Below are 12916 nucleotides of genomic sequence, written 5' to 3'. Positions count from 1 at the left end.
TGCTGGCCTGTTACACAGTACCCCAGGTTAGCCTTGCCTACACAGCATAAACCGCCCAGGTCTTTTTCTGCTTGTTTGTCTGTCTGTCCTTCATTCCATCTTTTTCAATATGATGTGGGCTGAGATCAGCCTCTTTTCTTTTCATTTTTGAGGCAGGCTTTCAGGAACCCCATGCACGTCCCCCCTTGAAGTGGCTAGCTTCAAGTTTGCTACAAGGATCCTGAACTTTCTGCTCCTCCTGCCTGGCTTCCTGTTATGTGCAGAGATGAAACCCAGAGCTCTGGGCAGGCTCGGTGAGCACGCTACCATCTGAGACACAGCCTCAGCCCTGCAGACACATCTCGAAGCAGTGCTCACGCAGCTCAAACACCAGCCGTGGCTTTCCTCCTCCACCTACAGTCTGGAGCCAAAGTAGCATGTGACCCCATTTGAGGCTTCATAGCAGGGTCCAATGTCTTTGCTTGTGTCGGGACTTCAGCCTCAGCGTCCTTCCTTTTTCTAGTCCTGTGTGGCAACATCCTTGTCTCAAATGCTATCTTCCTCTGAGACTTTCATCTCAATCCCTCCACATCCTGGTGGCCCTTTCTAAGTCCCTACTGGCCGTGCTCACACGGTCATGGCACACTTGTCTCCTTAACAATTTTGGGAAGTATGTAAGGCATTTACCCACTTGAGTCAGTCACATTTCTCTATGGAGGAGAAAACAGCAAGGCCATAAAGTTTCCATCAGTAACAGGGACAATATAATGAACAAAACTTTAATATCCCTCCCACTTTTAGGGGACACATGCTGAAAGCCTCGAGCCTGCAAGAGATCTAAGGCCACTTTGCACCATATACCTGAAGTAGCAGGCAGTGGCTAACCACATGGAGATGTTCTCAGTGCTTTGGACTCACTCCCCAGGCAAACCCTGAAAACCTCCCAGGGCTCCTGTCTTTAGCAGCCAGCCCAGGCCTGCTGACATCTGTTCCTGCAGCAGACACAGGGGACTGGTAACAGGCAGGGTGGCATGGTACTTCTAGGGAGCACTGGCCACTAGCCTCAGCAACCATAAGTTACCCCACTGAGCAGAAAGGGCTAGACCAGCACACACGAGAGCCTCAGCACAGGGGCCGAGGGAAGCTTCTGAAGCTTGTACCAACCTCCACATTAACAAGCTCCAGGCAGGCAGGCTTACCATTGATTAGATAGGGATGGTTGCAGCACTTTCTCAATTCCATCATAGTGTTTAAAAGGTTAGGTACGTTAGCTTGTCCACCACCTTTGGAAAGAAATGTAAAATTCTTCTCAAGGATGGCTCGGTAATATTTCTTCTGAATGTTTGTTAGCTCAACTTCAATAATAGTTTCTTCTTTGGGGGCCAAGTTCTTTTCTACATCCTCTTTGAGACGTCTCAACATCATTGGCTTTAGAATAGCCTGTAGTTTTTGCACCTAAAAAAGGACCTCATGTCAATACTGGTATCTCCATTTGCTTGCGTGTTAAAACATTCTAGCATTTAAAAAAAAAGAAAAAGAAAAGGGAAGGGAAGACTATTTTATTTATTTAATATCCATTTTAAGTTCTCAAAGCCTAAGAAGAACATAAAGGAGCTAACTTTGAGTTGTCATAAGAGATGTACAAGAAGGTTGCGTGGCTGGTGTCAAAGAACTTCACTTACTCAGAGCTCCTGAATAGTTTGAAGGGCTTGAAAAACTCAGAGAAGGTATTGGGGGAGGTTATTTAGTTAGTTTCCCTTTTTGTTTTAGCCATGGGGATGAATGGGAAGAGGGCAGGAGCAACGCCAGAGGGTTCTGTGCTTCTCTTCCTTTGTGAAAAGAGATGACAAATGTGGATGAAAGGGGGCTGAGAAATATCACTCTGCATCAATGGACAAACCAAGCAGAGAGCTCTCTGGTTCTCTTTTTGCACCAACTGGCACAATACTGTTGTTATCCTACGGAAGAGCAACAAAACAGACCACACTCTGAACTCGACCAGAGGTTTGAGCCAGTAGGCTGGAGAGAGGGCAAATACGTCTAAGATGTCGAGCTTATTAATGCATTGATTTCAAAGTTAGTGGGGTGCGGGTCTTTGCCGGTTCACCGGCAGGAGGCCCCACACGGGTTAACACACACGTGACTCTTATGGTGCTTACGGTAGCCAAGTGTTTCACACTCACAAGCCCTTGCGTTCTCCCATAAGTCCACTGGGCCAGTTATTCTTCTAATGTTGAAATGAAAATAAACAGGCTTGAAGCAGTACGGTTCAGGACCCGAAACTCCAGTGACAGGTGGGTCTACAAACCCTGGGGGCTCCTGACACCAGCCCTGAAGTACACGCTGAAGAAACACTCACCCGTATGGCACAGAAATCTCTGAAAGTCTGGTTTGTAAAGTAAGCAGCCTAGAAAAACTCAACAGGCTTTTTTGGGGGGTGGGGGAGTGGGAGGGGAGGGGTGTGGCTGGCTAAGGGACAAACAAGACCATCTTTGTACTGATGACTTCCAGTCCCCAGAGAAGGATACACAAGGCTACGTGGCAGGGTGGCAAACACTGAGACATAAGCCTTACATCTTCAAACACACAAAAGGCAAAGCGGAGGGGTGAAGTACCTGCTCTTCCGTTTTCAGATCACCAAATTCTTGCATAAAGGTTGTTTCTGAAGGGAAGCGACTTGGCTCCAAGAAATGAAGCAAGCTGAAGAGCTCTTCCACAGTGTTCTGCAGCGGGGTCCCAGTCAGCAGCACTTTGTGTTCCTGTAAGAACACGAGGAAAAGGACTCGCCAAACAGGAACACAACAGTTTCCCAAAGCTAACGTAACACGTTTCTCTCTGTATCTAGACTCTCTTACTTCTGCTCCTTGTGGTGGACCAAGTTCCGCCGTACACCAGGTGTAGAACTTAGAGCAAAGAAAGAGACACAGGCACACGTGGTCCCTACTGCGTGGGACCGCGGACACAGGGAACGCCATGGCAAACCCTGCAGACCCCTGCCCTGTGCCTTGACACTCTTGGTTCTTCTGAGTCTGCTAGGCGGAGATTTAAGGGTGATGGCTTTCTAAGTCCCCTGGTCCCCGTGCTTTTTCCCCTACACTGTAGTTAGTTTTTCCTAAAGTCCGCAGGCTCAGTTACATGCCCCTTTCTGTTCTCTTGAACAGCAGGACTCTCACCTTTCCATCTGCTTCCTGCATGACTCACTGTAGAGACAAAAGACGCGCCTCTAAATGCAACAGCACATGAAAAACGATTTTGTTCTACGAAAAGTTCCAACTACCAAAGAGGTCAGCCTAGTTTTAAATACCACAATCATTAAAAAAATAAAACTTCACTGCTACTTCTAACTGTGTGTCTTTAAAGCACACTAGAGTTCTCTTCAGCCAGTCTTCCTCTTGGGGGCTCCTCCCCCCAGCTCTCCATGCAACCATGCCTCCTTTTTCTCTTTCCAATAGGCAACAGAGATGCCCTCTAGACTGATCAGGATTAACAATGGTAAATTAGTAATTAAGTGTTCTTCTCTCATATATTACATCCAGATTGCAATTTCCCCTCCCTCACCCCCTCCCAGTCCTTAAAACACACACACACACACACACACACACACACACACACACACACACACACACGAGTTAAGACAGGGTCTCATGTGTCCGATGGTGGACTTAAACTTACAATCCTCCTGCCTCTACCTTCCAAGTGCTGAGACTGCACAGTGCCAGGTTTTGTACAGTGCTTTGGGGGCAGGGTCAAAAACATCTAAGGTTGCTGGATGTTAGACCCTACCAACTGAGCTATGCGCTTAGGCCCGAGCTTATGAATTTTAAAAGCCTTAGTATTTTCTTCTTTGTTTGAATATTTGGGGCATAACAAATTTATTTTAAGAACTGATTGTACCATGTAGTGATTTCAAAAGTAAGACTCAGATTGACTTGAAATCTGACCACGCAGACCATCTCCTCACTCAGCCCTAGTGAGGTCATCTAAGTGATGGCAAGATCTGTCAGGTCTATCTGTCAATGAAGCTCTTAAAAAGTGAGGTGAAGCAAGTCCGTGTTTCTGTTCTGTTTTCTTCCTCCCTCGAAGAAGTCTCTGACTAAAGACTATGGGTGGATGACCATCATCATTAGGCTCCTAAAGCTTGCACAATCTGCAAATGAATTTAAGGTTTTCTAGACTGGTGAGTTTCATGGACCATGATCACTGATTCGCCAAAGCCCTGAATGACTTTTTCCAGGAATGTTTGAAAGTGAAATCACAGAGTGAAGAAAGCATCACTGAGGTGAAGGGATGGTAGCCATTCTGTGTTGTCTGTCTCCAAACTTTCTCACACCTTCTCTTACTGACCTAAGTTCTGAGCATTTAACATAAAAGGCAAAGACTTTTAGGTATGCTCATTTCAAAGTAAGTGTATTTGAGATGAGGCGCCATCTTGGGTTATTGGGCACTGTCTCCTCCAGTCTCAATGGACAGGTGGAGATGCAACTGCCTTGACAACACGATTGCTCTCTTTAGAGTGGAGGGATGATGTGCACCTAATTTCATTTTAGCAACACATTTTTATGTGGAGCTTCCTGTCAATGCATGAGGAGACAACAGAATCAATGAAGACCTATAGCAGCCTTATGGCAGCCCCTCTTTGGTGAGGGCTTTACTTTCAGAGCCTCTACCGAGGACTGTGCCAACCATGATTACCCCCTCCACATGGCCATTTCTTTTGTCACAGAGGAGAGGCACATACCCAGGAATCTTCTTTTCTCATTTGGAGATCATCTTCATCAAGCACATGTTAACCCTAACTCAGTCTAGTGCAAGTAACAGCAATCACTAAGACCTCCAGCTCTGCCTGGACAGGGCTCCTCCTCACTAGGCAACTACGGCAAGAGAACAGGCTCAAGTCATGTTGAAGTTAGGACTGAAGCACCAAGCAATTGGCTATTCTCAACTCCATCAATATAAGGACATTTTGACTTTGAACAACAATAATATCTTCAACCTTAAAGACATGTCTTCTGAGATAGGTCACTGGAGATTTCCAGTGCATTATCCAAAATGTTACAGGCACACTGGGTGTCACAGCCAGAACCCTCACAACTGGTCTCCCAGTGCAAAGGACACCTCCCCCCCCACCTAGCTCAGTGAGGAAAATTAGTATTTACCTATATTCTATTATGCATAAAAGGTAAGTAAATATTGTGATATGTAACAGAAAAGTTATTTCTATGCCAGATTCTAATCTATTAATAAAATGTTAATTTCTCAAATATGTCAAAGGCAAGTACATTTTTGAAGTTGATAGAGGTAAATAAATTTTTCTCACCAATGGAGTGGTTTACAATGAGACTCTACTGTTTTAAGATTTAGAAACTAATAATAAATCGCAACTTAAGACAAACTCAGCCACGAGACTTTAAGTCTTCAGAAACGGGCATACGACTGTCTCTTAGTGGGTCACCATGAAGGCACACCCCTGCTCTGAAGATAGTTAGCGACGTCCTGGACATACGCATTTACCTCCAAAGAGAGGATTATTTCCTTGCATGGCTGGAGAATCACCTAGGGAAACCACAGACAGCGGGGAGTCATTCGTCTACAAAAATCCCACGTCAAGGCCTTTCTTGGTTTCTCTAAATGCTCAAGCTCCTTTCAGACTGGCCATCAAAAAGGGTGAACTGATTAAAAAAGATAGGGCCATATTTTTGGATTTTTTTCTTGTTTGTTTGTTTTGGCTTTAGTTAGTTTTTTTTGTTTTTGTTTTTGTTTTTTGAGACAGGGTTTCTCTGTGTAGCCCTGGCTATTCTGGACTCACTGTGTAGACCAGGCTGGCTTCAAATTCAGAGGGCTTGCCTCTGCCTCTCCGAGTGCTAAGATTAAGGCCCGGCTCTTTGAACCATGCTAATAAGCTGTTTATTTGACAGAAAATGGGAAATGCTACCCTAAGTAGAAAAAAAAATCAGTCTGATGTTCAGACATCTACCTTTAGGTAAAATTAGATTTCACCCGTTTGTAATTAAAACAATGGCTGGTTAGCTCTACCCCTTGCAAAAGTTGTGACAGAAAGCTCTCAGGTTCCGGTCTTTAGTAAGTGTGTACAGCCCTGAACCTCCACTCTCAATAACAAGAGATCTTATCAATTTACAGAAGCTCTTTAGTTTTTTTTTTTCCTAAAGTTCATCAACTCTGTGAACACATTCTAAATGACTAACAACTTTTCTTTTCAGATGTACATTAAAAGCGAGAAGCAGAGCTGGTGAGATGGCTCAGAGGTACTTGCTGCCAGACTGACAACCTGAGTTCACTCTCCAGAACTCACACGGTAGAGAGAACCAAGCTGACCTCTCGCTGCCACCTGCACACCACCACGGTAGGCGTGCAACCTCGACACACGAGCAGATAAATGTAAGGGAGGGGCGAACAAGCGGTCATGCCATCTGGAAAACTACAGGGTGAGAAGGAATTCAGAGACAGTAGAGCTTGTAGCAAGTTCTGTCAGAGGATCACACACACAGCAGCAGGCAGGACAAACAACCAAATTCTGTCACTCTTACAACATGCTACTGGTAATTATTCTTAGAAGTCTTAGAACACCAAAGTAGGAAGATGTGGCAATTTCTTTGGAAAAATAAGATGAGCAGGGTTTAACACCCCAGAACAAATGTGAGGTCTTCAATATCCCAAACTTTTCAGCATCTGTATAAACTTGAACAGAGGTTCTGGCCAGCTAACTGACAGCATGCCTATAACAACTGGCCCCAGTGAAGTGAAACCACACACTTGGGAACGTTAGCTGGACTGTCGTCACTGAGGCAATGCTTGGCTCAACAGTTAATAACACGGCAAACAATGAACTTGATGTTGGTAAAAATACCATGACTATACTCTGCCAAGATACCAGGGGATGGGTAAGAATGAAGACGGAAAAGGTAACTTCTTAAGAGCTTCGCTTGGGTGACGGACAGCCTGGCAGGTGCCCTTCGCAGGCGGCACATGCGAAGGCTAACGTGACAGAGCAGAGGGAGGGTCAGCGGCGGCAGCAAGGTCACTAACCAAGTCCATCATCTTGAGGCCTTCCAGCAGCTTGCAGTTCCTGTTCTTCAGCCTGTGGGCTTCATCAATGACCACGCAACGCCAGGGAATATTGCGCAGCTCAGGACAGTCAGTCAGAATCATCTCAAACGTAGTGATGATGGCATGAAACTTATAGGACCCCTTTATCGCTCGACCCTAAGGGTACAAACCAGAATTATCACGCAGGAGTGATTATGTTAGTAGCTCTGAGGATTTTAAAAATCTGCTAATATGTTAACCCTTTGGAGACCTCTGTATTCTAGGTAGCACATTTTGTTTTCAAGTTTTTATTTATTTTCTTGGTTTTTTTTTTTTTTAAGGCTTCAGCTATTTTGGTTAAAACAGAATCTTATCACATTTCCTTTCAGCCGGGTGTGGTAGCACACGCCTCTAATCCCAGCACTCAGGGAGGCAGAGGCAGGCAGATCTCTGAGTTCAAGGCCAGCCTGGTCTACAAAGCGAGTCCCGGACAGGCAGGACTACAAAGAAAAAAAAAAGCATGTCTCAAAAGAAAAAAAGCAAAATAAATAAATAAATAAGTGAATGAATGAATAAGTAAAAGATAAAAAATAAAATAAAAAGAAAGAAAATTCTTTCCACAAGAAACTGGGTTAAGTGCCAGGAAATATGGGGTCAAATGATCTTACAGATCACATGTAGTAAAGTGTCATTAAGTGCATCCAGTCTAATCTAGCCCACAGAATCTAAAAGGAAATTAAGTATTAAGGTAACTTTGATTTTGTTTTCTTCTTTTGGTTTTTTGAGACAAGGTTTCTTTGTGTAGTCTGGGCTGTCCTAGATTCCATTTGTAAACCAGGCTAGTTTTGAATTTTTTAAAGCTTCTCTCAATTTTTTTCCTTACTTTATTAACATTTCTTGTAAAATGCCAAAGTATTTGAAATTTTAAAAAAATCCAAAGAGGATGAACCTTACTTATAATTTCTCAAACCTAAAGATAAATACAGAGTTCAGTATTTTTTTTTTCTAACTGTAGGTCACACTTTCTACTTAAGGGGTATGTGTATATAAAACTGCCTTATTTCCAACTGTAGGACAGCATCTACTGCTTAAAACTTACACATGTGTTGGCACGTATCATTCCGTATCACGTATGCATAACACTTTACTGCTAATACTAGGCAATAATTACAAGCAGGTAACTACAACAAGATAAAATTAGAGCAATTCTTATTAAAACAGAGTACTAAATCTTCTTTTGTATATTAGAATTTTTACAATACTTAATATCTTTTCACTTCTGGTCATAGTACAATAAACTGTTCCCTCTGGTCACATTTTAGTATCATCATTTTTTGTTTGGTGTATACAAAATACAACTAAGCTATTATAGAGTTTTGTGGTCACCAAATATTAAGAAAAGTTATTCCTTCTAATTAAGTGTTCACAATGACAAATGCTAAAATATAAAAAGCAGTATTCACAGTCGTAGAAAGAATATGCAAAGATGTGTTGGATAGGAAGTCTTAAGGAAGTTTCTCAAGTTAGCAAGCTCAAGGCATCCCGATGTCACAGAGATTTGAGTCTTCAGCCCTCCAAAACATACACAGCAGGCATAGGGGTCACACCCCACCAAGGTGTACCTGGGCATCTTTGAAGTACATTTCATACAACTGAATGGTCCGACGGCTAGCTTGGCTCCCATGGTACACAACCACGTTCAGCTCCGTCCAGGTTCGGAATTCCCTTTCCCAGTTGGGAATCGTGGACAATGGGGCAATTACTAAAAAAGGGCCATGGATCCCTTTCAAATATATCTCATAGAGAAATGTAATGGACTGGATAGTTTTTCCCAAACCCATTTCATCTGCTAAAATGCAGTTTCGCCTTTGGGAAAGGAAAAGACAGGAAAACTTAATGAGCATTAGCTAGTGCTTTCTTTTCACAAAATATATACTGCACACAAACGTACACTGCATGTGACTTTTAACTTTTTCGTTCAGCAAAATACATTTCAAAGAAAATTCTCTAAGAAACAAATATTATTTTAACATAGATCTATCAATTTCTGCATTATCTTATTTGATTAATAAATTAAATGATTTCCAACAGTTGAATTTTAAAAACATATTGCAGCACTAAATCTTATTTATGTTTTTTAAGACTAATATTTCTAATATTACACAGGACAGGAGCTATAGCACTTATTGGAAGTAAAGAGAAACGTGTTTACGTACATGTTGTACCAATTGAAAAGTAGCCAGTTTACTCCCTCCAACTGGTATTCCCTGAGTTTGTTCTTGTTTTTATACTCCCTGGAACTCTCCGATTTCTGCCAGTCATCAGCAGGAGGTCGCTCCTGTTCCAAACAGAGTGAATCCCATTAGTGGTTTCTCAAAGACTTCGCCACTGTGCTATGTCCAAGCTAAACCCTTCACCATGGGCCAGTCCTCACCACGCGCTCTGTTTCCGGCTCCCTGGACAAGAGTTTTTCAAACTCTTCGATCTTCGCTTGATCTATGTCCTGCCTCAGCTCCCATGTGCTGTCTTCGTAAGGGAGTGAGCACCACTTCACCAGATAGTGAGTCACAGGCTGTGCAGGGTTAAAGAGAGCAGAACTAGAGTCATTGGACCAGGAACTATGCATAAGGAAGAGACATGAGCCCTGCTTGATTGGTCAGTGCAACCCCTAGCTTCAGGAACACTGAACTGCTTTTATTCTAAAACTATGACCGCTGAAAGTTGTCTCCAGTGTACCCTGGAAATTGTATTACTGGGTATTAACAGAAAAAAAAAATTAGCTTTTTATCTGAACCATTGGTTCATATCCGAATACCAAGGAATAGCTAATGAATAGCAAAAAACCAAACCAAAGGCTCATTTCTTTTATCTGATCTAATTATTCATCAAGTACATGATTTGGGTTTATTATAGTTAAATAAATAGTCTTCACACATTTGTTTATGTAACTGAATAGTTGCTTTAAGAGTAAAAGACAGACAAATTTATTAGACCAATCTACTTTTTCCTTCAGGGGAAAATGATACTGTTTGAAATTAAGTCATATTTAAAATAATGAACTCGAGTTCTAGAAGAATGAAGGGCAAGGCACTCTGGGTGAACTGTGTCAGCAGGAACTCTCCTTTATGTCCCCTTTAGAAAAGAATTGGGTCTGTTGATCTTTAGTTCAAGATCAACGTTCAATGACTTGTCAAAACTATTTGCTGACAATGTAAATTGGATATGGGACAGTTTTTTAAAGTACAACTAAGCAAGACAACGAAGGTGAAGATGGCATCACAGACATCACCTTTGAAACACTGCAAGTTTCATTACACAAAGTTTAGAGTAAAGGAAAGTGTTCCTCGGGGGCTCTCCCAGCCTGAGCAAGAGCTAAGTGTTCACACAGAAAGCTCAGTTCCACGGAGAGGCCAGGAATGCCGAACTCATGGCAGAGAGGCACACAGTGACGTCTTGTCTTCAACCTCACTTCCCTATCGGATTCCTTTATCATATCAGAGGTTTATAGAGCAACACAAGAAAGTCAAGTCTGGGACCTCAAAAATATGTCTTTCCTATTTCTCTCACTGCCTGAAGTTGTTCACTGCCAACTAACATTAAGCTCCGTTCTGCTACAGGTACGCTGTCAATTCCACAAGGAGACTCTGTGATACATACATACAAAAATCTGTTGAGGTCTTTATTGATCAGCATAGAATTGTGAAAACTTTTATGCAGTTCACATTGAAAGCAGTAGAACTATTCAGGGGAGACATAAGCAACATTTAACCCAATTAACAACAGTAACTAATAACAACCACTAAGTTTCAGTTAAACACAAAGAGCAGCATGGCCTGGATTCTGTCCCTTCTGTCAACACATGTGAGTTGCCTGAACCCCCCTGGGTAACACAAATGAGCTCCTGTTACCTCGCCCCGGTCATCTGTGCTACGGGCAAAGTCCATTATCCGGTCAACTTCCACATAATCTGGATTAAAAAGATCATCCTCAATCTGTTCCAAAGAAGGAAAAAGGTTAAAGTATTCATTCACTTCTTCCAGAGGAACACTATTTCACTTTTCATTAGGCAATAATATTTTGGGTCACAGCAACACAAAATTTGTATTTGACATACTCTATTACATTAATTGAAATGGTACAATTAAAAAAAAAAAACAGTCCTAGTGAGGAAATCAAACTTCTCAGACTTTGTTAACTGGGTATTTTAATTACTGTGTGAAACCTTTTACTACGAGGGAATGTTTAAGAATATTTCAAATGAAGTGTGAAATTACAATTCGCTAATGAGCAATCCAAAAGGCTTATGGCATGCAATACATTTAGCATTCTTGAAAGTAGAGCCTTCAGCGAGGAGTCAGAGCCACACACAGTACGTGCCAGTGTGTCTCAGAAGGCTGTAAAGCGCCATGCACAGAATGTTAGCAGAAGCCACTAACCCCGAAACCAGCAGGTTTTCCATTTGTCTGTGAGCATCATTGGGTGTTTGGAAACCTTTATCAACTGATATCAGTACCACATTTAGAATAACAGTCGTCCCACTAATCTTAAACATTCCAATATCTTATTCGTACTGAATGCTGAGTTTTTGAGTAAAATAATCCAAAGCAATGAACCCTAAGTAGAGCTACTTAACTAAAATGATACTGCTTGTTTGAAAAAAATACAAGAATAGGATACGGTTCAAACCCATTATAGTTAATATGAGAGAACAGACTGTGGCTACCATGGGCGCTCTAGGCCATGTCATACTCTTAGGAAGTGTGTGAAGTTTCTCATCTGAGTCAGAAGACACACCATTTCATGTGCTATAGATTAGCTTAGAAACATCTTTCAATGCTAACACGCAAAAGGCAGCTTGGAGTCAGCCACTCTCCATCCCTTGGAAAGTGGGCTGTCAGTCGCACACTCTGTTCAAAGAAGACACACATTCTGGCTATTTGTATCCACTTAAAGCGTCCAACTTGGGGGCTTTGGACTGTGAATTATGAAACAAACAACACAGACACAAAACTGTGTTCCTGTTGCCTTTGGCTTTTTCACAGATGAATTTAGCTTTGCCAAAGCGCCTGGGTTTAGGCAAATAGCATGTACGTATTCTTTATACACAAGATAAGCAGTAAAATGTTCCACAAACAAGGTCTGGATGGCAAAGGCTCTCTGTAAGACCACTTCCTTCTCAGCTCGAGCTTTCATAGTCAATGCTCAATCAGCCTTCGCAGCATCCCTTCCCAGTGAGGGAGCACTCTGTGGCACCACGTACATGACGGGCTTCCTGGCCTGGGTGTTATTTCTGAACAGACTATCCAGGAAGGAGAGTCAGGGCCCAAGCTTCAGCAAAGAATGCAAAAGCTGCCATAGCTAGGAATCCTCAAGGAACAGAGCTGGGGAGTGTGTGAAGCCATGATCACAGCTGGGTCTGCACGTGTGAAGCCATGATCACAGCTGGGTCTGCACGTGTGAAGCCATGATCACAGCTGGGTCTGCACGTGTGTAAAAGAGGAGGGGTGGACAGGATTCTATTCTTCTCTGCTAAGTCTCATTCAGAATAGAACAAAGACTTTTCCAATTGCCATTTTACCAGGAAGATAATGCTGTGCATCCTGAGTGCGACTCATATGGACAACAGGTTCAGACGAACAGGCTGTATATTAGCCAGGCGTGATTCCCTGAGGAGTGTGTAACTACAGGAAGCAGAGTCCAAGTTTTAAGGGTGAGCAAGCTCCCCTTGTGCTCTCCCTTTTCCCCTCCTGCAGAACTTCACAAAAAAGGTCGACTGGATGCGTGGTTCCTCTCCCTAGTGATGCTGTTCTTCACCCAGTGGCTCAAAAAGTTAACTTTATTTGCATGGAGGAAGGACACAAGAAATTGAAACTCATGGCTCTGTCTTGTTTTC

At 42.7% G+C, this 12916-nt stretch overlaps 1 protein-coding gene across 2 annotated transcripts in view; it reads right to left on the bottom strand.

The window, feature by feature from the left end:
• CHD7 (chromodomain helicase DNA binding protein 7) overlaps nucleotides 1-12916 on the bottom strand; it is a 187884-nt gene that overhangs the window by 34202 nt on the left and 140766 nt on the right. For both annotated transcript variants that reach the window (XM_084760862.1, XM_084760863.1), the window contains exons 9-15: nucleotides 10932-11015; nucleotides 9458-9595; nucleotides 9240-9361; nucleotides 8646-8889; nucleotides 7024-7200; nucleotides 2595-2738; nucleotides 1179-1434 (exon numbers count right to left, since the gene is read on the bottom strand). In XM_084760862.1, the coding sequence (XP_084616988.1) occupies nucleotides 1179-1434; nucleotides 2595-2738; nucleotides 7024-7200; nucleotides 8646-8889; nucleotides 9240-9361; nucleotides 9458-9595; nucleotides 10932-11015 (1165 nt within the window). The remainder of the gene's footprint in view (nucleotides 1-1178; nucleotides 1435-2594; nucleotides 2739-7023; nucleotides 7201-8645; nucleotides 8890-9239; nucleotides 9362-9457; nucleotides 9596-10931; nucleotides 11016-12916) is intronic.

The sequence above is a fragment of the Acomys minous genome (assembly GCF_964271855.1).
Source record: "Acomys minous genome assembly, chromosome: 1".
Taxonomy (NCBI): domain Eukaryota; kingdom Metazoa; phylum Chordata; class Mammalia; order Rodentia; family Muridae; genus Acomys; species Acomys minous.
Note: the sequence above shows the minus strand (reverse complement) of the source record. Positions and strands in the feature narration are given on the sequence as shown.